The sequence below is a fragment of the Psammomys obesus genome, unplaced genomic scaffold (genome assembly GCF_907164565.1).
Source record: "Psammomys obesus unplaced genomic scaffold, mPsaObe1.curated_primary_1811, whole genome shotgun sequence".
NCBI classification, from domain to species: domain Eukaryota; kingdom Metazoa; phylum Chordata; class Mammalia; order Rodentia; family Muridae; genus Psammomys; species Psammomys obesus.
Genome location: NW_026591711.1, coordinates 679,339 through 703,789, shown reverse-complemented (window position 1 = coordinate 703,789; position 24,451 = coordinate 679,339). Strand labels below are relative to the sequence as shown.

Here is a 24,451-nt window from a genome sequence, read left to right as displayed (position 1 = left end):
AACTAGTACTTTCTTCCCATATTCTGAAAGCCTGAGTACGAGGAGAACCTGAATAAAGGAATGATGCACTAATGTATTTGGCAGAGGAAATTTCAAGACAGAAGAACATTCAGGCTGTGGAATAGGGCTACTGGTAGCTTTCTCCTTAAGATCGACAGTGTAAAAAAGCAAAAAGGGAAGCAGAAAGAAAAAAAAATTAGTCAAGAAAAAGAGCCTGGGCAAGATTACATTAGTAATTTCATTTTCACTGCTCCAATCCTTGTATCTAGTAGCCCAGTAGCCTAGCACCCTAGTTCAATTCCTGGTCCCTGACAAGTGCTCAAAATACATTGCCTGAAAATATATATGGATGACAAAGCCATTTCAATGACATACATGAATTTTAAAGATATACTTAGACACTTACAAAAAATAATCATTTCAAAACAAATTAACCTTGGAACACATAGTAGACAGTGTATTATTACATATTGTTAATTGTCTTGAAGTTAATTGTCTGGCACAAGTAGGATACTTCAATTTTCTTCAATACTTATTTCTAATGCTAGAAATATTTGAATTTTTGTAAAAATTAGAGAACATTTCCAATCAAAACTTATTAACTTAAATTATTATACATGTCAAATGAGTAAATAGCCAAAGGAAACCTACCAAATGAAACTGATCCACTTTTGGAATTCCATCTTCATTTGTCTCAAACTCCTGATTTTGAACAGAAAGCTGCAAAAGAATACAAAAGTAACTAGGTTCCAAAAGTATCTAAAGCAGTGGTTCTCAACCTACAGGGGTTGCACATCGGATATTTACATTTTATAGTTTATAACAGTAGAAAGATTAGTTATGAAATAGCAATGAAATAATTTTATGGTTGTGGTTACCACATGAGGAACTACATTAAAAGGTTGCAGCTTTAGGAAGGTTTAATTAGTATTAAATACTAATCCTACAAAGTCCAATCTGGAGCTCTTTTACATAAAATCAACCCATAGCTCACTGACTCCATATACCTTAAAATAACCAGAAATGAAACTCAACACTTTGTAGATTACAACATCATACCACAATGCCCAAAGACTGGATGCTCCTAGATTCTGATGAATAGAAAAAATTTCATAAGAAAGTACATCTCTCATGCAGGCTAAGAACTCTTAGTAGAAATCACTTGAACAAACAAACAAAGAGCTCCTGAAGCACCTACATGTTAATCAGTTGATAGACATGCCATAAATAAACACTGTAATACTTCCTTGCTTTCCAAGAAAATGTTCTAGGAGCTAGAATGCTGGCTCAGTGGTGAAAAGCACTTGCTGTTCTTACAGGGGACGTGGTTCTATTCCCAGGACTCTCATGGTGGTTCACACCATAAGCAACTATAGTTCCAGGGGATTCAATACCCTCTTCTGCTGCAGGTCCAGGCACATACATGGTGTACACATATGCATGCAGGCAAAACACTCACTTGACATAGAATGAATAAATTAATTTCTTAAAAATAAAATACTCTGACACTTAGTAATCTAAGTGTCACTTAGTAATCTAATATAGTAATCTATATTATATTGGCTTTACTGATTTTTAAAACTTAAATACCAAGAAAATAAATCCAGTAAGTTTCCTTCCATTCTAACACTTAATCTTTCTGTTCCTGAAATACAAGGTAAACTTTAGGAAGCTATTTGTCCTATGTCAACTTGGTACAAGATAGTCATCCGGAAAGAGGGACTCACAATTGAGAAAATATCTCCAAAACTTGTTGGCTATGGGCAAATCTGTTGGGCATTTTCTTGACTAAAAATTAATGTGGGCAGGCCCAGATCACTGTAAGTGGATCCAACAGTGCAGATGGGCCAAGAAAGCCATGAAGAGCAAGCCAGTAACCAGCATTCCTCCATGCATCTGCTTCACTTCCTGCCTAGTCAGACGGCAATCATTAAGAAAACAAGTAACAAGTGCGGATGAGGTGGACAAAAGACAATCTTCACACACTGCTGGAATGACTCTAACCTAACCCACCTACAGTGGAAATCAACACATCACTGTCAACTTGAGTTAGAATTACCTACAAGACATACCTTTAGGAACATCTTTGAGGGCTCTACCAGAAAAGTTTAAGTGAGGAGGAAAGACCCACTCAATGCAGGTGGTGCCATCCCGCGGGTTTGGGTCTAAGGCTGTATTAAAAGGAAAAGGCAATTGAGCACCAGCACTCATAATTCTCTGCTTTATGACCAAGGACACACTGTGACCAGCCACATCACACTTCCCTCATGACGGACTGTATTCCTCTGGACTGTGAGCCAAAGTAAACCCTTCCTTCCTGAAGTTGCTATTTGTTGGGTACTTGGTCATAGTGACAACTCAAGTAACTAATGCACTACTAGAACATGATAAACATGCATATTTTAATGCCCAGGCAGACCATTAAGAAAACCACAGAGGCAGGGAGACATCTTAATTAGTAAAGCATTTGCAGTATAAGCATAAGGACTCCCAGCACCAACATCAACAGTCAGGTGAGGCAGGGCTTGCCTATAATCCCAGGGCTAGAGAGGCAGAGACAGGACTCCTGAGCCTTGCTACTCAGCCAGGCCAGCCAAATAAGCAAGTTCTAGGTTTCATGAGAGACCAGGTCTCAAAGGGGGATAAAAACACTGTAAAGCAACTAAGGAGATGTATAATGTCAAACTCTGACTTTCACACATATCCACACACAGGTACACAGGAACCTGTACAGACACATGTACACATAACACAAAGAATTAAATTTACTTTAAAAATTAATAATAAATTAAAAAAAAAAACAGAAAATGGACTAGTGAGATGGCTCAGTAGGTAAAGGCACTTGCTGCCAAACTGATACCCTAAGTTCAACCTCTGACACCCAAATGATAGACAGAACCAACTCCTACAAGTTGTCCTCTGACTTTCACATATGCCTGAAATGTATGCACACACACACACACACTGAATGAATGTATTATTTTTTTTATTTTTAAAGAAAATCATATAAAACAAGTACACTCAAAAATACCATAAACTTTACACTCTGCTCACCACTCTTCCTAAGTAACACTCTGGCTAAGTCAATTTCACTCTGAGCTCTAAACTCCTAAGTTAGCACCACAGTACCCCCAAGCACTCTCATGACAGTCTACCCAGACATCAGCAATCACAATTAAATGAAAGTTCTAGGTCTCATGGAAAGGTTGTGCTGGAGGCAGAGGAGGAGACAATCAGTAAGACAAAGCTGGTAACCCTGATGACTTGTTCACTAGATCACAGTCTCAAGAGTGCAGATGCCAATGGCAATAATTGCTGGTGCTGAAAACATCATGTTCTTCCGCCCTACAGTAACTACAGAAAACAGAAACATAATGTGGGACCATTACCGGGGTAAGGAGGCTGGGTGCAACAGAGAGGAGAATAGTGGAGTACACGTGATCTGATCAGGGAGAAATAGGAAAGAGGGACTCTTCAAGGAGAAGAGGGGCACATACAGGAGGAGGAGGTAACGCGGAATATCAACGTACAAGTGGATCTGCTAAGAAAATGGGAAGGGGGCTCTTTAAGGAATGGAAAGGAAGTAAATACAGAAAAAGGAAGGTGGTGGGTAAAGTAACAATAAGGATATCTGAAAAAAGCCAAAGTAATCATACTATTAACTATTTACCTACAATAAAACCCTATCATACACATTATTCTGTGCATAAATTTTCTTATCTGGGCTGACAATTCTCCCTCCAAGAGTCAAAGATCACTTAGCAAAAAACCCAATACCAGACATGAGTTACTAGCCAGGGCTATCTGACACACTCCAAAAACATATAGCCTATTGCCATTGCCCTTGGTTGCTCCTGAGAGATTAAAGGTAAGTCCCCATTAGTGAAGATGCTATGTACTTCAGAAATAGGGCCCAGAGGCTTCTCAGCCAGAACTGACCTGAATGCTTCTTTGGTGGTACCCAAAGGTACCATCCAAGTTTCCAAAAGAGGAACACAATCAACAGTCCTGTTGTTATGTTATGACGCCAAAGATCCACATCAACAAGAAGCATGGTAAGATAACCCTTAAAGGCACAGTACTGAACACATACCTTGATGGGAACAAATAGCTCTCTAATTGGACTCAGCCCTCAACATGCTTAGTACTGGAAACCTAGGTAACTACTCAATGCTTGTAAAGTCATGATACTCTGGAGGAGGATTACAGCCACTAATTACTGAGCCTACATAATCCCTAAAAACAGTCTATAAATATTTGTCCTTATACCCACAGAGAGTGTAGTCTTCAGCCCTCATCAAGGAAACTTCTGTTTGTAACAGATGGAAACCACTACAGAAAAACACAATGAATCAAAACACAGAGTTGTAGAGCCCAGTCCCAATGAACACATCTACAGAACACTCCCACACCTAAGGTTCTGATAACATTGTGTATATGTTGGGGGTGGGGTGGGGTGGAGATCGAAGAGCCAAAGAATCAGGGTATTTGCTATGAGATTGTGTCTCCTAGTAATGTCAGAAGTTATACCTAATAAGTCTCACTAACATTTACTGCCCAAATGTGAGCTGAACAAGAATGATTTTGTGGCCCTACACTAGCTCCAGGCTAGCCCATAACTTGAGTATGTGGGCAGAGCCGGACTTGAACTCACAAGATATCTATCTGCCTGCCTGACTCCTGAGTGCTAGAATTAAAAGAATGTACGCCCAGCTACATCTATTAATTTTTAAATTCACAGTTTACCTCATGAGCATCTTAGTTCCTTACTTTTCTATGTATTTTCTATGTACTATTTCTACTCTGAATAGAGAAGTTGTTTCCATTTTATTATCTCATTCCTTGACTCTGTCCACACTTACCCTTTCTTACTTCACAGTATATTCTATACTGTAAGTTTTTCTATTTTCAGTTTATAAGCACTAGTGATATATAACTGGGTTGAAATTGATAATGAGTGATGTGCTGTTACAGTAGTTTGTCTCTGGGCACTGAGGTACTGGCAACGGAGCCTTCAGCAGTATGCTATTCAATAAAAAGATTCTCACCACCCCAACCACACACACATACAAAAATAGCCTCCCCAGATAGTGCCGTCAATTAGGAACCAAGTATTCAACTGTCTGAAACTATGGAAAACATCTCATTCAAACCACTACACTGCTCAATAATTAAAATAGATCACAGACCTTAATGTAAGACATGCAACTTTAAAACTGTTGGGAGTAAAACACTTTGAGAAATAAGCACATGCAAGGACTTTCTGAAGACTCCAAAAACACAGGAAGTAATTCTGAGAATTAATCAACTGCTATTATGTGAAATTTAAAGCTTCTGTGAGGGCAATAAAATAACCCAGAAGACAATGGCATTTGCCTCACAACCCTAGCAAGCTGAATTAAATCCCTGGAGCCCAAGTAAAGGAGAAAGAGAATCAAGTCCATGAACTTGTCCTCTAGCCTCCACATGCACTGTGACTTGTGTGCCTAAACATACACTTATATATACACACATACACACACAAAAATTGATCTTTATAAAGTTTTCTGTACAGCAAAAGAAGCAACAACCAGAGTGAAGCAGCAGCCTCCAATGGGAAAGCAACTGTCCAATACTATTCAAATGGGATTACCATCTAGAATAGATAAAGACTGCATAAATGTAAAAATGAAATATACCACCCTTCAGCCAACTATCTGGCTGCAAGCAGGCATGAACTCATGTGGAGCTTAAGTTCCACTCCAGCAATTCACCCGGACAGCAACATCAAAGAGAAATAACACAAAAGATATGGGCAAACCTACGAAATTTGTTCCAGTAGGTTAAATAGTGAGATCATGTCACATGCATGAAACCTGGTGGGACTTGAAGATATTATTTAAGATAAAGATCTCAAACAAACAAAACTTCACAGGATGGTGGAAGAATGTATATTCTGTAGTTCTTGAACATTTTATACTTGTTTAAATATTCTATACTTCCCTGCTTTATGCAAAGTAATATTAAATCGTTTCCTCTAAAATCAAGAATTAGATAAGGGTGTCTATTCACAACACTTTTATTCAATATAGTGTTAAATTCTTAGCCAAAGCAATAAAGCAAGAAAAGAAATGAATGGGATACAAAAATTGAGAAGTTAATTTTTTCCTTTTTTATTTTTTATTAATTACATTTGATTCACTTTGTATCCCAGCTGTAGCCCTCTCCCTCATCCCTTCCCAATCCCACCCTCTTTCCCTCATCTCTTCCCATGCCCCTCCCTCCATATCAGTGGATAGGGGAGGTCCTCCTCCCTGTCCCTCTGACTCTAGCCTATCAGGTCTCATCAGGAGTAGCTGTAACTGTCTTGTCTTCCTCTGTGGCCTGGTAAGGCTGCTCCCCAGCCCTCTCAGGGTGAGGTGATCAAAGAGCCAGCCACTGAGTTCATGTCAGAGACAACCCTGTTCCCATTACTAGGGAACCCACTTGGACACTGAGCTGCCATGGGCTACATCTGTGCAGGGGCTCTAGGTTATCTCCATGCATGGTCCTTGGTTGGAGTATCAGTCTCACAAAGACCCGTGGGCCCAGATTTCTTGGTTCTGTTGCTCTCCTTGTGGGGCTCCTGTACCCTCCAGGACTTTCTATCTCCCCCTTCTTTCATAAGATTCCTTGTGCTCTGCCCAAAGTTTGGCTGAGTCTCTGCATCTGCTTTGATACCCTGCAGGGTAGAGTCTTTCAGAGGCCCTCTGTGGTAGGTTCCTGTCCTGTTTCCTGTTTTCTCCCTCTTCTGATGTCCATCCTGTTTGCCTTTCTGAGTGAGGACTGATTATCTCACCCAAGGTCCTCCTCCTTGCTTAGCTTCCTTAAGGTGTACAGATTTTAGTATGTTTATCCTGTTAAATGTCTAATATCCACTTAGAAGTGAGTATATACCCTGTGTGTCTTTCTGCTTCTGGGATACCTCACTCAGGATGATCTTTTCTAGTTCCTACCATTTGCCTGCAAATTTCATGATTTCCTTGTTTTTAATTGCTGAGTAGTATTCCCTTGTGTAAGTGTACCACAATTTCTGTATCCATTCCTCCATTGAGGGACATCTGGGTTGTTTCCAGATTCTGGCTATTACGGATAAAGCTGCTACAAACATGGTTGAGCAAATGTCCTTGTATACTTGAGCATCTTTTGGATATATGCCTAGGAGTGGTAAAGCTGGATCTTAAGGTAGCACTATTCTTAATTGTGTGAGAAAGCTCCAGATTGATTTCCATAGTGGTTGTGCAAGTTTACATTCCCACCAACAATGGAAGAGGGTTCCCCTTTTTCCACATACTCTCCAGCATGTATTGTCGCTTAAATCTTTGATTTGCAGATGACATGACCTTATATTTAAAAGCTCCTAAAGAACCCACCTGAAGATTCATAGATCTGATGAAAAAATCAATAAAGATTTAGGTTGCAAAATTAATATCAGAAACATTAATGTACACTAATAAAAATGCTGAATAAGGTATCAGAAAAACAGTATCATTCAAACTCATTTAATATTTAAGCATACACATCACTGAAGATACACAAGATATTTGAAATACTTTAAAAAAAATAAATAGAACACAACCCAATTAAAAACAGGTAAATGTTATAAAGAGACCTCATCAAGTATATAAAAAACAAAAAAGCTGGTCATGGTGGCACACGCCTATAATCTCAGCACTCAGGGGGGCAGAGGCAGATGGATCTCTGTGAGTTCAAGGGCAGCCTGGTCTACAAAGTGAGTCTATGGCTACACAGAGAAACCCTGTCTCAATCAATCAATCAATCAATAAAATATGGTCAACATAACTGCCGTTACAAAAATGAAAATTAAAACCATGACAATTTACTTGTACACATCCATGACATGGCTAAATAGAAGATGACAATACCAGGTCGTGAGAATAATCTAGACAGCTGAAACTCATTTACATGACTAGAGTGAAAAATGATGGCCACTCTTCAAAGCAGTTTGGCAGTTCCTTATAAAAAATATTCACACAGTTAAAATCTGACTCAGCAATCTCACAGATATTTACTCTAAAAAAGACATTTTGTTTATAACAAAACCTATATACAAAGCTGTTATAAGCAGCTTTTTTTAATAACCAAAAACTAGAACCATTCAAGTATTTTTTAACATGTGAACAAATAAACTTGGTCTACTCATACAAAGACTACATTAGACAATATACCTTAGTTTCAAAGACATTACACTGAAAAAAAATTCTCAAAGTTATACATTATTTATTGTTTTGGCCTTCTTCAATAGAAAAATATAGTTTTTAAAAAAAAAATGTTTTACTACTACATACATGTCAAACCAGGGCCCATGGGACACATGCCAAGAATATCTATGAACTGGCCCGATACAAAATAACAGACTTAAATCATTATGAGATTCTGCGTGTGGTTTTTGTTGTTGTTATTGACTAGACTGATGACAATGAAAAAAGGCTGAACACATTTCCACCACAGAAGGTACTTGGTAACAATAATAAAGCACACATAAATGTGGGGTTAAAAAATGCTCTTTCTCAGGAGCCTCCCACAGAGGGCCTCTGAAAGACTCTACCCTACAGGGTATCAAAGCAGATGCTGAGACTTATGGCCAACCTTTGGGCAGAGTGCAGGGAATCTTATGAAAGAAGTGGGAAATAGTAAGACCTGGAGGAGACAGGTGCTCCACAAAGAGAGCAACAGAACAAAAAAAAATCTGGGCACAGGGATCTTTTGTGAGACTGATACTCCAACCAAGGACCATGCATGGAGATAACCTAGAGCCCCTGCACAGATGTAGCCCATGGCAGTTCAGTGTCCAAGTGGGCTCCACAGTAATAGGAACAGGGCTCTGACATGAACATCAGTTCATGATTGGCCTGCTCTTTGATCACCTCCCCACGAGGGGAGAGCAGCCTTACCAGGCCACAGAGGAAGACAATGCAGCCAGTCCTGATGAGACCTAACAGACTAGAATCAGAAAGAAGGAAAGGAAGACCTCCCCTATCAATGGACTTGGGGATGCATGGAGAAGGGGAAGGGAGGGAGAAATTGGGAGGGGAGGAGGATGGGAGCTACAGGAGGATACAAAGTGAATAAAGTGTAATTAATAAAAAAATTTTTTTAAACTGCTCTTTCTTAACAGCAGCAGCAGTTACTTCACTATTGAGGGATAATTGGATAACTGAGGAAATCAAGACAGAAATAAAAAAAATTCCTAGTTCTGAATAAAAATGAAAACATAACATACCAAACTGGAAAAAATGAAAGAATTTCTAAGAAGAAAGTCTACAACAGTGTATCAGTGTGTAAAAATATAAGATCTCCAATAATTTATTGATGTACTTGAGGCCTTGAAATATTAAGAATAAATGAAAAGGGAGGCATTACATACAACAGATACAAATGGAATTCAGAAAGCCCTAAGAACATCCTTTTAAAACCTCTATGCCAAGAAATTAGAAAATCTAAAACGTAGATCTTCTCCTGTGTTTTCTGCTTAAAGTCTTAAAACTTCAGTTTTATATATACATCTAACAAAGTTTTTCTTAACTATGTACTTTCTGCATAGTACGAGGAAATTAATCAGTTTATTCTCCATATATGGATGCTTATTGTTCCAGTAGTCCATTTACTCCAATAACTGCCTTGTCAAGAGTCAACTGGCCATACATGGACGGATCTACTAACTTCTATACCACTGTTTCTCAACCTGTGGGCCACAACCCCCACAGTCGTCACATAATCAGGTATCCTGCATATCAGGTGTTTACAATATGATTCATAACAGTAGCAAAATTATAGTTATAAAGTAGAAATAAAACAATGTTATGACTGGGGGGTCACTCCAACAGAAGGAACTGTATTAAAGGGCTGCAGTATTAGGAAGGTTGAGAAGCTCTGCTCTGCCCCATTCTAGTCATCTGTAGATCTAGCTTCACACCAATATCAGCCTGGTTTTATAAGCTATTACTTTACTGTTTTGAAATCAGATCCCATAGGGCTATCAATTTCATTCTTTCACAAAGTCCCTTGGTTACTACTAATTCTACACATTTTATGTGAACTAGAACATTTATTTTAGTATTTAAATTATTGATTCCACATACAAAACAACTACCAGCATTTCTGTTCAAAGTGCTTTGAATCTGTAGGCCAATCTTGAGTAGGGCTTTCATAAAACATCAGGTTTTCCAGTCCATAAATAAAGTGTATTTCTCTATCTGTAGCTTCAATTTTTCTTAGCAATGCTTTGTATTTTCAATGTACATATCTCAAAATATTTTTGGTTAAGCTTGTCCAAAGTACCATACTTTGATATCATCATGATTTTCTATGAGTGTGTGAGGGAGTGCACAAACACAAGACCATGTACATCAGATGTCTTCCTCTTCTCCTTGCTTACTTATTCCCTGAACTAGAAATCCCTGCTTCAGGTGGAAGAACAAGTAATGCTGGGATTATAGGAACAGCATGAAGCTATCCTTGGCCTTTTCATGCTTCTGGGGCTGCAAATCCAGGTCCTCCTTTGTACACAGTAAGCCCTCTTACCCAGTGAGCATCTCCTGAGCTATTTTCATGAGTTTTAAAATTATTGTACATGTTTTTTTATTCATGTATGTATGTGTAAAATGTGTGCTTGGTACTTCCAAAGTCAAAAGAGAGCATCAGACCCTCTGGAACATGAATTACTCATGGTTTATGAGCTATCTTATGGTTTCTGGGAACCAAACCTGGGTTCTCTGCAAGAACAAGTGTCCTTGAATACTGAGCCATTTCTTTGGGCCATATTTTCATAATTGTAAATTTCCTATTTTTATTAGTACATAAGAAATTTAATTACATTAAAATTAAAACTTTTACCTTAGTAAATATATGTTAGTTCTAGCATATTTTATGTACACTCCTAAAAATAATACACTATTAATCATGTTTACAGCTTCATTTTTCTTTGCTTTTAAATTGAATGATTTTTCCTTTTGTTCATCTTTCCTGGCTGGGACAGGGATGAGCAGAATATGACCTCTACGCCAAATCAATGCTATTTTTGTACAAAATGTAAGCCAAAAATTGTTCTCATGTTTTTAAATATTTAAAAGAAAATAAAAATTCTAATTAAGATATGAAAGTTACATATTCAAATTTCAAAATCTATTAATCAACTTTTACTGGAAGAAGTCATATTAACTTGTTTGTGCTTTGGTGCTACAGCAACTGAACTCAATACTAACAAAACATAACATGCCACAGAGCCTAAAAATATAATCAGCTGGTCCTTATAGAAAACATTTGCTCATCCCTCGGCAAGTATAACGTTCACTAGAAGAACAGATATTCTTTCCTTTTAATATCTAACCAGTCAAATTCTTAAGCACTACGCCATCTGTCCAGTCCCCAATCACTCCAATTCTTAAGCAATGGGTAACTTTTGGACTACACTAAAAGCAAAAACATATGCAGTGTTCACTTAGCATTATCTCCCACACATACATGAATTTGTTCCAAATTCCTATAGAATAAAATCATCTTCAGTCAATACTGAGTACGACAAAAGTAAAAACAATGTAATGCCTATTATGTATGTCAATCTAAACTATAAAAGTGCATAGTAATAGGAAAGATATCAACAATTGATAATTTTAAGAAAACTTTAAAAATTCTGAGCATGGGAATAGAGCATAGTTGGTGAACTGCTTGCCACCCAAGCATGAATACCAGAGTTTGACACCAGAACCCATGTAATAAAAAGAAAAAAAAAATCTGAGCCTGGTTGCACGTGCCTATCATCCCAGTGGAGGGAAAGCAGACAGGCAGATCTCTGTAGCTCAATGGCCTGCCAGCCTTGCCTACTTGGCAAGCTCTAGGACAATGACAGACCCTGTCTTAACAATCCAAGTAGATGACTCCTAAATAACTCATCCAAAGTTGATCTGTGGCCTCTACATGCACACATACACACACACAAACACAGAAGTATGTGCACTCCAACACACACACACACACACAAATTCTACTTTAAAAAAGCGTACCATTATTCTTCTTCCAGAAAAAAAAAAATGGCTGAAAGTCACTACAATCATACAATTCTGAAACATCTGTAAATTATTGATTTTTTTAAGCAACATACCCATAATAAGAGGCATCCATATGCATACAAATCTGAACTTGCAGAAGGAGGTTTTCCAGTTTTCAATTCAGGTGATAGCAAACTCAATCCACCAACCATCATATTCACTGAGGCTCGCTGACTCTACAAAAACAGTATTTTATATAGTTGAGAGTTTTGTGTGAAAGCTTTCATTCTCAATTTAAAAATTCTCTTGAAATATTTCATTGCCTACTTCTCAAATATCTAACTTTCTATCCTTACAAGTTTTATTTTTATTATACTCAGATGCACATGTGGACTGAAATGAATGACTCTGGACTCTGATCACAGACATTGTTTGTGTGTGTGTGTGTGTGTGTGTGTGTGTGTGTGTGTGTGTGTTTTATTTATCATATTTTATTCACTTTGTATCCCAGCTGTAGCCCTCTTGTCCCCTCCCAATCCCACTTGCCCTCCCTCTTCTCCTCCCATGCCCCTCTCTCCGTCCACTGATAAGGTTCCTCCTCCCCTTCCCTGTGACTCTAGCCTATCAGGTCTCATCAGGACTAGCTGCACTGTCTTCCTCTGCCCAGGAGTGGTATAGCTGGATCTTGAGGAAGCACTATTACTGATTTTCTGAGACAGCGCCAGATTGATTTCCAAAGTGCTTGTATAAGTTTACATTCTCACCAACAATGGAGGAGGGTCCCACTTTTTCCACATCCTCTCCAGCATGTGTTGTCACTTGAGTTTTTGATCTCAGCCATTCTGATGGGTGTAGGTGAAATCTCAGGGTCATTTTGATTTCCATTTCCCTGATAGCTAAGGATGTTGAGCATTTCTTTAAGTGTTTCTCTGCCATTCGATATTCCTCTATTGAGAATTCTGTTTAGCTCTGTATACCACTTTTAATTGGATTACTTGATTCGTTGCTTTTTAACTTGAGTTTTTATATATATATACTGGATATTAGCCCTCTGTCAGATATAGGGTTGGTGAAGATCCTTTTCCAGCCTATAGGCTGTCCTTTTGGTCTGATGAGAGTGTCCTTTGCTTTACAGAAGCTTTTCAGTTTGTTTAAAATTTCATCAATTATGTTTGCACACACATGTGCACGTTTGTGTTCATGTACTTGTGGATGGACGGATAAGCATGCGTGCCACTGAGTGCATGTGGAGGTCAGAGAACTTTCTGGAGAAAGCCTTTGCCTTCTGCCTTACTGAAGCCAGGTTTTTCTTGCTCTTTCTGCCACTACACTACCTGCTTCAGGCAAGCTGGCCAGCAAGCTTTGAATTCTCCTGTTTCTACCTCCCATCTCACTGAAGAAGTGTTGGGACTGCAGGTATAAGCCACTACATGGGGTTTTCTTGACTTTTTACATGGGCTCCAGGGATCGAATTCTGGTCATTAGGCTTCCACAGACAGCACTTTACATACGATGCCACTTCCCCTACACGTGTTTGTATATTTTAATAAATTCATAAGGCAGTACTATTTTCTAATTCTCAACATTCTAAATTTTTAAATGAAACTATACAAATTAGTTTCTTTTCTTTGTGACCATCTTCTAAATATAGCATTTTCTAAGAAATCAAAGGATAACTAATGACAAATTGTGAGACCTAAATGAAGTCTTCCCTTAGGTTACACTTCTTACTCTCAACTTTACTTGCTGTGTATATAGATTTTAATTTCTTCAATTAATTTCTCTGCATGTGCTCGGCAGCACACATGCTTATCCATCCATCCACAAGTACATGCATACAAACATGTGCATGTGTGTACACACATAATTAATGACATTTTAATTTCTTCAAGTCTAAACTAAGTTTACGTTTTTAAATGGAAATGCTATCTACATTACAGAGTTGTCATAAAGAAAATGTTAGTTAGCACAGTGCCTACCACATGTCACTAAGTATGGATTGTATATCTTCTCCACTCACTATCTCCATCCCAATTTCTCTAAGTGTAGTCTAAAATCCAATAGCTAAGACATCAACTGGGAATCACATGACATATGAATATAAACAAATAGGAGTGATTGTTGGAACAGTCACATCTACAATTGTACCAATGATATGCTCAAAAATAAACTGATAAGAATTCTTAGAAATAAATTTAAAACTCCGTATTCTCTTATGTTATTTTAATTCTCTGATAAATTAATATGGGACAACAAAATGTTTCATAAAATTAAGTCTACATATACTGCAAATTAGTCTCCTATGCTGCAACTTTTAATTAGTTGTACATTCACTTTTCATCCTTTTGAGCTATCATATGAAAAACACTAAGACTATACATCAAACATTTATTCTAAGAACAACCAAATGACCAAAGTACTTAACAGCAATGGTTACCAAAGATATATGTGAAGAAACTGCATCATTAATGTTTCTGAGGATGGAAAATGAGAGACACTTTGGAAAAGCTTCTCAACTTTTCCAACCGTTTTTAGAAATAAAAAATACAGAAGTAGTAATGCTTAGGAATTTAGATTCTCTGTATCCATTTCTCAACTGAGGGACATCTGGGTTGTTTCCAGATTCTGGCTATTACAAATAAAGCTGCTACGAACATGGCTGAGCAAACATCCTTGTTGTTTACGTGAGCATCTTTTGGATATATGCTCAGGAGTGGTATAGCTGGATCTTGAGGAAGCACTATTCCTAATTGCCTGAAAAAGGCGCCAGATTGATTTCCAGAGTGGTTGTACAAGTTTACATTCCCACCAGCAATGAAGGAGGGGTCCCCCTTTCTCCACATCCTCTCCAGCATGTGTTGTCACTTGAGTTTTTGATCTTAGCAATTCTGATGGGTGTAAGGTGAAATCTCAGGGTCAATTTGATTTGCATTTCCCTGATAGCTAAGGATGTTAAGCATTTCTTTAAGTGTTTCTCTGCCATTCAAAATTCCTCTGTTGGGAATTCTCCGTTTAGCTCTGTACACCATTTTTTAACTGGATTACTTGATTTGTTGCTGTTTAAGTTCTTTAGTTCTTTATATATTCTGAATATTAGCCCTCTGTCAGATATAGGGTTGGTGAAGATCCTTTCCCAATCTGTAGGCTGTGGTTTAGATGTTAAGACTCATAGCCAAACTTTGGGCACAGTTCAGGGAATCTTATGAAAGAAGGAGGAGATAGAAAGACCTGGAGAGAACAGGAGCTCCACAAGGTAGGCAACAGAACCAAAAATGTCTGGACACAGGGGTCTTTTGTGAGACTGATACTCCAACCAAGGACCATGCATGGAGATAACCTAGAACCCTTGCACAGATGTAGCCCATGGCAGCCCAGTGTCCAAGTGTGTACCCTAGTAATGGCTGGCTCTTTGATCACCTGCCCCTGAGGGGGGAACAGCCTTACCAGGCCACAGAGGAAGACAATGCAGCCAGTCCTGATGAGATCTGATAGGCTAGGGTCAGAGGGAAGGGGAGGAGGACCTCCCTATCAGTGGACTGGGGAAGGGGCATGAGAGGAAAAAAGGGAGGATAGGTGGGAGGGGGCTACAGCTGGGATACAAAAGTGAATAAAGTATAATTAGTAAAAATATAAATAAAATTTAAAAAAGAATTTAGATTCTCTATAGTGGGGCTCTTGAAACTTTGATAGGAAAAAGTTCAAGTAGAATGTCTTACACTAGAGCATAATCTTACACAGTAGGAAGATAAACTAGTCGATCAAGAATTCTTGCCACTTAAAACATTTTGTGGGGCTGGAGATGGCTCAGTGCTTAAGAGCATTGAATGCTCTTCCAGAGGACCCAGGTTTAATTCCCAGCACCAACAACTCACAACTGTCTGTAACTCCAAGATCTGACACCCTCAACCATACATACATGCAGGCAAAACACCAATGCAGGTTAAAAAAAAAACTGTGATCTTTTTTGCAAGCCAGTTTTGTTTGCTTATAATGTGTTTTGAGATATGTGTATGTCAACTGTAATATAAACTATTACTCATCCCCATATATACATAATGTGTAACTTCTATCAAACACTAAGAATTTTCAAAAGGAAGTAAACACAATTACACAACTCAGTAATTCCAATTCCCAAAGCAATGAGAATGTCTGTACACAATATGCAATAACTTATCCTATGTAAGTTAGAATAATGCATTAAAATTGGATTTTTTTTTCATCTTTTGGGGGGGGTAGTTTTGGTTTTGTTGTGTTTTTTTTTTGTTTTTTGTTTTTGTTTTTGTTTTTTTTTTGAGACAGGGTTCCTCTGTGTAGTCGAAGCTGTCCTGGACTTGCTTTGTAGCCCAGGCTGGCCTTGAACTCACAGAGATCCACCTGCCTCTGCCTCCCGAGCATTGGCATTACAGGTGTGCACCACCTCACCTGGCTAGAAAACTGTATTTTTAAAAGATTTATTTATTGACTATTTATACAGCATCCTTCCTGCATATGTGCCTGTGCACCAGATCTTATTATAGATGGCTGTGAGCTACCATGTGGTTGCTGGGAATTGAACTCAGGACATTTGAAAGAACAGCCAGTGTTCTTAAGCTCTGAGCCATCTCTCCAGCCCTAAAATTTTTAGTGTTGAAATTACTAATGCCTGTTTTTTGTTGGTTTTCAGGGATATTCTGTGGATGTTGACACAGAAGGCATGTTTGTCAATTAAATTAGAGAAAATTTCTCCTTTGTGATCACGTATATTCTTAGACTACCTACTCCACACACGCATAAAAATATCATATTCTCTTAACTGTCTGGACTGGTTATCTCTACAAACTGCCTGTTGGGAATTAATGTGGCACCAAATAAAAGCCTAGACTGAAACTAAATAAAAGCAGCCACGGTTCTCAGGCTTCCAAAAGTGTATTATATTGATAATAGCAAAGCATGTGTATTTAAATTTAATCTGTGAAAGAGGAGCACAGGCTGGGGGTGCGGGTAGTTCTTACATGTCTCTGGTAACTGTTTCCTGATGAGAAAAGTATCAGTGTTGTCAAGTGATAACACATCCGATTGTTACTGTACTTACAGCAAAATCACACACTTTTCACTACCACCTAGAAGACCATTACAGACACCATTTGTACTACATGGCACAACTCATAGAGTAGATCTCACGATAAATCACATTGTGTGAGTGATGAACCACCTTCTTACTTGTTTTCTATCCTATGAAGCTATGATATTTTACCTCAGACTTGGTGAAGTCAAAATCTCCAACAATCCCTTTTTCGCGATTTAAGGCAAACACATTGTTCTGATGAAGTGATCCATGAATTATGTTAGCACTGTGCAATGTATGTAGACCTTGGGCAACACCTTTCATGACTTTTAAAGCTTCCTACAAATATATGTACAGAAAAAAGGTGGCATTTAGAAAGCTGACAACTCATTTTAATGTATAAATTTTGTCTTTATTAAAAGACTATCCCAGAACTAAAGTGAAGCTGCTGCTGCTTCTCCATTTATTTATTTATTTATTTATTTATTTATTTATTTATTTATTTATTTATTTATTTATTGTTTTTTAGTTTTTCCAAGAGAGGGTTTCTCTCAAACTCACAGAGATCTGCTGGGATTGCAGGTATGCACTGCCACTGCTCCCATTGATTAAAGTAAAGCTTCTTCAAGATAAAGATATAACATAAACAAAAAACTAAAGGTTAGTTAAAGCTTAACTATGTGTGTTTGTTTAAATAGGAACAGCCTCCACGGGCTGATGTTTGAGTACTCAGTCCCTAATTGACAGACCTATTTGGAAGGATTTAGGGGAATGACCTTGTTGGAGGCTGTATGTTACTTGGGTGTTAGAGGTTGGTCTGATGCATGTTACTGGCTCTTAATATCTGGTTACACTTATCTTTGTAAATCCGCCTATGACATATCTGACTGGTTAATTAAATAGCCTATACTTGGGCAGGGCAGAATGGTGTAGGTGCAGCTAAGGTTCCCAGGCTTTGGAGGACAAACGGCATCACAAGGAGATCGAAAGAAAGAGAGGAGGAAGGAGGATGCCAGAATGGGTTAGTGTGGGGGAAAAAATCATGTGGGTTGGGAGAAAGGACTCCAATAATGGTGTGAAAAGGCCCAGATGAAGAATAACAAGCAAGTACCTTAGGATTAGAGATGAAAGGTGGACCAGATGAGGATTATTAAGACAGATGGCATTGGATGGGGGCTGGGAGATGGAGATGGATGATACTGAGACAGCATAAGTGAAATATCTGCTTGGCTCAATGTAAGCAAGGCAATTATAAAATCTAACAAGTGTGTGTGTCTTATTATTTATGATAGTGGATTAACTAATAACACCATGAAAATCAAAGGGCAAATAATAATAACCATTATATAGCCCAACACTCATTTATTTAATATTTACTACAACACTTAGGGGCAGGCTTTAAGGTTTCATAAGACTTAAGACATTTCCAGTGTGCTCTCTGTCTGGAAATGACCTAATGTCTCTTCAAGACAGGAGCTCTCAACTGTTCCCACCATTGTGATTTGTTCTGCCATCTTGGACTCTCTGTAATTTAAGTCCAATTAAATGCTTTCTTTTATAAGTTGCCTTAGTTATGGCATTCTATCACAGCAATAGAAAAGTTACTTAATACTCTATGTAACTGGTAACATCGTAAGCGTTCTTCGCATACGTGCATGCACATGCGCGCACTACGCACACACCTCTCTAAGGCAATGTACATTATAAATAAACATAAAGCAGCTAGAAACAATGTTACTAAATAGGAAGAATCAGAACTTCCTTTAGTATTAGAAATTACTATTTTTAATTTACTATTTCAGCCTTGTTTTCTCATGCATAATAGGACAGAGCACAGAGCTGATGAAAAAATGAAATAGAGTAACGCAGGCAAAATATTTGTGCAAAACATGCGGTATTGGGTGTTACATATTAGATGTTAGTTTCTCATTTCATGTATCTCTGAAAATGCTTTTCTACTTACTTCTGAAGTTAAAGGCACACTGGCTTGAACTGTGCTCAGGTTAGCCTTAGGATAATATGGCACCATCAGATAAGCGACAGGATCAGACTAAAAAACAAAATCGAAAATGTAACTCAAGTGAACAATTCATTAATATATTTGTATTGTACACTGATTCTATAAGGTAACTATTGTTTTATATTAAGAATTAATTACTACCTTAAAACTTATTTTAAAAAGAATCATTTGTACAATAGATTAGCTTAAGAACTTTACCTTACATAGAAACAGGAATATTAATGGCAGTAACCCAGAGCCTTCTTTAGCTTCTCCACAAGCTCTATGATAAGAGGCTGCTCTCTGAATCACCCTGCCTTCTGTATCAACATCCACAGAATAGCCCTGAACAACAAAAAGACAGGCATTGGAAATTGCAACATTAAAAATATGATTCTAATGTATTATTTCAACTTAAAGGTAAGTTTAGATATTAAGTTAAACTACACCTATTTTTTTCTATTTTAACTTTTAAGTACCTTCTATATCTGCATTGAATGCTATAATATGGAAAAAAGATTAATTCTTGGCCTACTCTATATTCCCAAATATGTAGCAACAGGACAATTTAAAACCCTGATGTTCATTCACAGTCTCAGCTCACAAGAAGAAATTAAAGGGCTGGAAAGATGGTTAGTGGTTAGGAGTACTTGTTGCTCTTGTAAAATATGGGAATTTGTTTCCCAACACCCACATAGTGGCCCACAACTGTCTGAACTCCAATTCCAACAGAATCCAATGCCCTTTCTGGCCTACACATGTACCAGGCATGTATGTGGAACAAAGATACACTGTGTTGATATAGCTGTGTTGGCAACACAGATAAACTTTTGAGAAATATCTAAGGAAAACAAGAATTTTAAAGGCTATTGGACAAAATGTAAGTTTAACTTAAAAAGAAAACCAAGTAACCCCAAGTAAAGACAGTACTCATTAAGGAAAGGAGAGAAACTTTAAAGTCAAAATCAACTTTAGCGCCAAAGAAACTGGGCCCTGGGGACCCTGCAGAGACTGATACCAAGGACCATGCATGGAGAGGACCTAAAACCTCGGCTCAGTTGTAGCCCATAGACTCAGTCTCCAAGTGGGTTCCCTAGTAAGGGAAACAGGGGCTGTCTCTGGCATGAACTCAGTTGGCCGGCTCTTTGATCACCTCCCCCTGAGGGAGTAACCTTGCCAGGCCACAAAGGAAGACAATGCAACCAGTCCTGATGAGACCTGATTGGCTAGGGTCAGATGGAAGGGGAGGAGGACCTAGGGGCATGAGGGAGAAAAGGGAAGGAGGATGGGATTGGGAGGAGATGAGGGAGGGTGCCACAGCCGGGATACAAATGAATAAATTGTAATGATAATAATTTAACAATAATAATAAAATTAGTTCTAGCATAATCATCATGACACTCAACTTTCATATTTGTGAAGCAGTAGGGTTTTTTGTTTTTTTTTATTCCTGAAAAGTAACATCACCACTTCCTTCTGAAACTGCCACAAGTCAGAACTTAAACTTACCTTTAAGAGAACTGGTTGCCCATTAACCTCAGAGCACAGCAGAGGACGCTTGCTACTAAGTTCCTTCATGGGTTCAGTGTCAAGAAGGTCTCGCTCTAAGCTCATAGTAAGAAGACCACCAGAATTCTAGGCAAAAATTTTTATTGCATTTAGACAATCAAAAAATGTCTTAGTGCTTTCAAAACATCAACACAGTTAGGGGCATACTATTAAATTCAATGAAGATCATCAACCTAACTGATGAAAAACAAAATAAAAATGTCTAAAAGTTTGGATTCTTTTTAATTCCTGGCTCTTGAACTTCTCTTATCTAGTGTGTAGTTGCCAGACATTTAGTCACTGCTGTAAATTTGGAACAGATTGTAGAAATTAATGAGTTTAATAAAACATGCAAGAAACTCTGATATTTACTTGAAAACCCTCATATAAGTCCTAAGAAGCTAAGCAAGGAGGAGGACCCTGGGTAAGATGATCAATTCTCATGCAGAAAGGTAAAAGGAGATGGACATTGGAAGAGGGAGAAAACAGACAACAGGACAGGAGCCCACCACAGAGGGCCGTTGAAAGACTTTACCCAACAAGGTATCAAAGGAGATGCTGAGACTCATAGCCAAACTTTGGGCAGAGTGCAGAGAATCTTATGAAAGAAGAGGAGATAGAAAGACCTGGAGGGAACAGGAGCTCCACAAGGAGAGGAACAGATCAAAAAATTCTGGGCCCAGGGGTCTTTTGTGATACTGATACTCCAATCAAGGACCATGCATGGAGATAACCTAGAACCCCTGCACAGATGTAGCCCACGGCAGCTCAGTCTTCAACTGGGTTCCCTAGGAATGGGAACAGGGACTGTCTCTGACATGAACTCAGAGGGGAGCAGCCTTACCAGGCCACAGAGGAAGACAATGCAGCCCGTCCTGATGAGACCTGATGAGACCTGATAGGCTAGGGTCAGAGGGAAGAGGAGGAGGATCTCCCCTATCAGTGGACTTGGGAAGGGACATGGGAAATGAAGGAGAGAGGGTGCGATTGGGAGGGCATGAGGGAGTGGGCTGCAGCGGGGATACAAAGTTAATAAACTATAATTTATAAAAATATAAATAAAATTTTTAAAGTGAAAAAAAAATAAGTCCTAAAAATTAAAGACAAGTAAAAGTAGATATAGAGTAGTAATGAGAAATCTAAGAATTATTATTGTTGCAAAGTAATAATGACACTTCTATCATGATTAACAATCTTAAATGTGAAAATTATTTTCAAAAATTTTAATCCTATCATTTTTTATATTTTAACATCAAAACTAAGGATTAATGGACTTTTATATTTTAACCTATTTTTTAAATTTCATCTATGTACTGTGTTTATATCATGTTCCCTCCCTTCAAAATGAGTCCAATTTAGTGTTGCTCACATGTATATATTTTTAGGGCTAATCACTTGATATTGAATAACAAATTAGGGAACTTATTCCTGGGGAAGACAGATTTCCCCTCTTGTCAGTCACTAATTGCCTGTAGCTTTTTATCTAGGGTAGGGTCTTGTGAAATTTCCTCTATCCACACTGGGATAAAATTACTACTGCCACTTTTTCAAACCATCATAATTTCTAACTGTATTCTTTTTTATGGTTATTTACTGAGGGGTTTTTTGGCTTCCTTTTTAATTTTTTCTAACTGTATTCTTAACATTTATCCTTATACCCACCAATAAGTATAGCTCTCACCCTCATTCTTTTTGTAGCAGATAAAGCCCATTACAGAAACCACAACTGAGCCACTGACTATGGCTGAGGTGCCAGCTCTAGTGGATCCATCAACATAATTCATATACCTAAGGCTCCAGGAACATCACAGGAAGGGGGCAGAAATTTCATAAGACCCAGAGGATCAGGAAGTCTGCTGTAATGTTGCTTAGTTTATATATGACAGGGAAGCTGTACCCATGAACTCTCAACAATATGGAGGCCTAAACAAGACCCAAACGTTGACAAAGTTTTGTTGCAGTGTAGTTTTTGGTTTTTTGTTTGTTTGTTTTGTTGTTTGGTTTGGAGTTTTTTGTTTGGTTTGGTTCTGTTTTTCAAGACAGGGTTCCTCTGTGTAGCCTTGGTTGTGTGGGACTCACTTTGTAGACTAGGCTGGCCTTGAACTCACAAAGATCTCCTATCCCAGCCTCCCTGAGTGCTGGGGTCACAGGAGTGCAGCACTGCGCCCAGCTACTGCAGTGTAGTTTTAATAGGCAAGATTATAGGATTGCTTTCTAGTTCTTTTTTGCGTTGTCACTACTTTCAAAAATACATAGTTTACAGGCATAAACCATGATTTGAAACTTTTATAATCTTCTACAATAAATATCATAAATTAATTTTCAACTTCCATATAGCTATACATACACGGAATCAGTCATCAGACACAGGACAGTCTCTAAACTTAGAGTTACGAGCTTCAAGGAGAAATGCACTTTCTTTTTTTATGTTTTTGTTTTGTTCGTTTTGTTGTTTGGGTTTTAAAGACAGGCTCTCACTTAGTATCCCAGGCTAACCTGGAACTCAGGTCACACAGGCCAGAATGGCCTCAAACTAAAGGCAATCCTACTGCTTCAGTTTCCCAAATTCTCAAATTATAAGAATAATTTATGATACCTAGTTCACCATCATTTTTAAATATAGTATGGGAAGACTTTATAATAACTGTGTAAAGACTGTTTTTATTTTTATAACACTGGGAATGGAAGCCATGAAGCTACATAGCCAAATGCAATTCAAAGACTTTAATTTTACACATTTGTGAAAATAACGTAGGAGAAGAATCTTCAAGATCAAATGTGACTTAAAAGTGACACTTAAAGAGATGTCAACCATTCTGCAGGAAGAAGGAAACTATCCTACATATAAAGCCATAAATTGAGAAATGAAACACCATCAGATAAGGTACACAGTTTTATAACAATGTCTCTTTTCCTCTGACTCAAACATTTTCTTTTATAAAACATATGAAACAAAATTATTATTTTTCTCAGAGGTAGCATGATTTACTATTAATCAATCCATAAGCTTTATCAAAATGTGACTATATGTAAAAATTTTAGCTAGAGTGGTAAGAGTATTGTGTTATTTTCACCTGACAGTGTAACCACAAAAATAAAGCAATAATGTTTTAATGTAATTTTCACTGAAATAAAAATTTGTTATCTATTTTTAAAAAAATAATTTTATACGTATACAAACATCTCATTATAGATTATGTTTTAGCTATTATCATAACTTATTAACACTTTTTTTTGTGACAGAGCTCATGTAGCCCTGGCTGGCCTTGAATTCTGATCCTTCTGCTCCCACCTCCAAAATACTGAGACTGCACGTGTGCTACTACATGTATTATGTGCACTGGAAAACTGAACGAAAAGTCTCATGCATGCCAAGCAAGCACTCTGCCTACTAACTTATATCCCTGGTCTTGCACTAATGACAATCTTAACAAATAAACAAAACTGGCTTCTATATCTGTGGATTCTGCTTCCTCGTATTCAATCAATTTAAAGTGGAATTATTCAAAATAAAATTATAACTGTGCCAAAAATGCAGATTTTGTCATGCATTCCCTAAAGAGTGTATGCTGATTACTTAGCATAAAACTTATATTTTACTACATATTATAAGTATTCTAGATATGACTTAAAAGTACACTGGGAAAACAGGGTATGCCACTCAAGCCTGTTAACCTAGAACTCACAGCAGAGTCAAAGGAGGACAACAAGTACAAGGTTAACCCAGGCTATGTCACAAGACACTTTTTTAAAAACAAAGAACACATATTAAAACATTCCACCATCCTGTGTCAGGAACTTGTTAAACTCTGGACTCTACAAGGTCTGGGAAGC

At 37.9% G+C, this 24,451-nt stretch overlaps 1 protein-coding gene across 1 annotated transcript in view; it reads right to left on the bottom strand.

Moving 5' to 3' along the window:
* Positions 1 to 24,451, bottom strand: part of Stk31 (serine/threonine kinase 31) — a 94,753-nt gene that overhangs the window by 3,328 nt on the left and 66,974 nt on the right. The window contains exons 17-22 of the mRNA XM_055611873.1: positions 20,579 to 20,704; positions 19,289 to 19,414; positions 19,034 to 19,120; positions 17,260 to 17,409; positions 12,140 to 12,262; positions 652 to 720 (exon numbers count right to left, since the gene is read on the bottom strand). Of these exons, the coding sequence (XP_055467848.1) occupies positions 652 to 720; positions 12,140 to 12,262; positions 17,260 to 17,409; positions 19,034 to 19,120; positions 19,289 to 19,414; positions 20,579 to 20,704 (681 nt within the window). The remainder of the gene's footprint in view (positions 1 to 651; positions 721 to 12,139; positions 12,263 to 17,259; positions 17,410 to 19,033; positions 19,121 to 19,288; positions 19,415 to 20,578; positions 20,705 to 24,451) is intronic.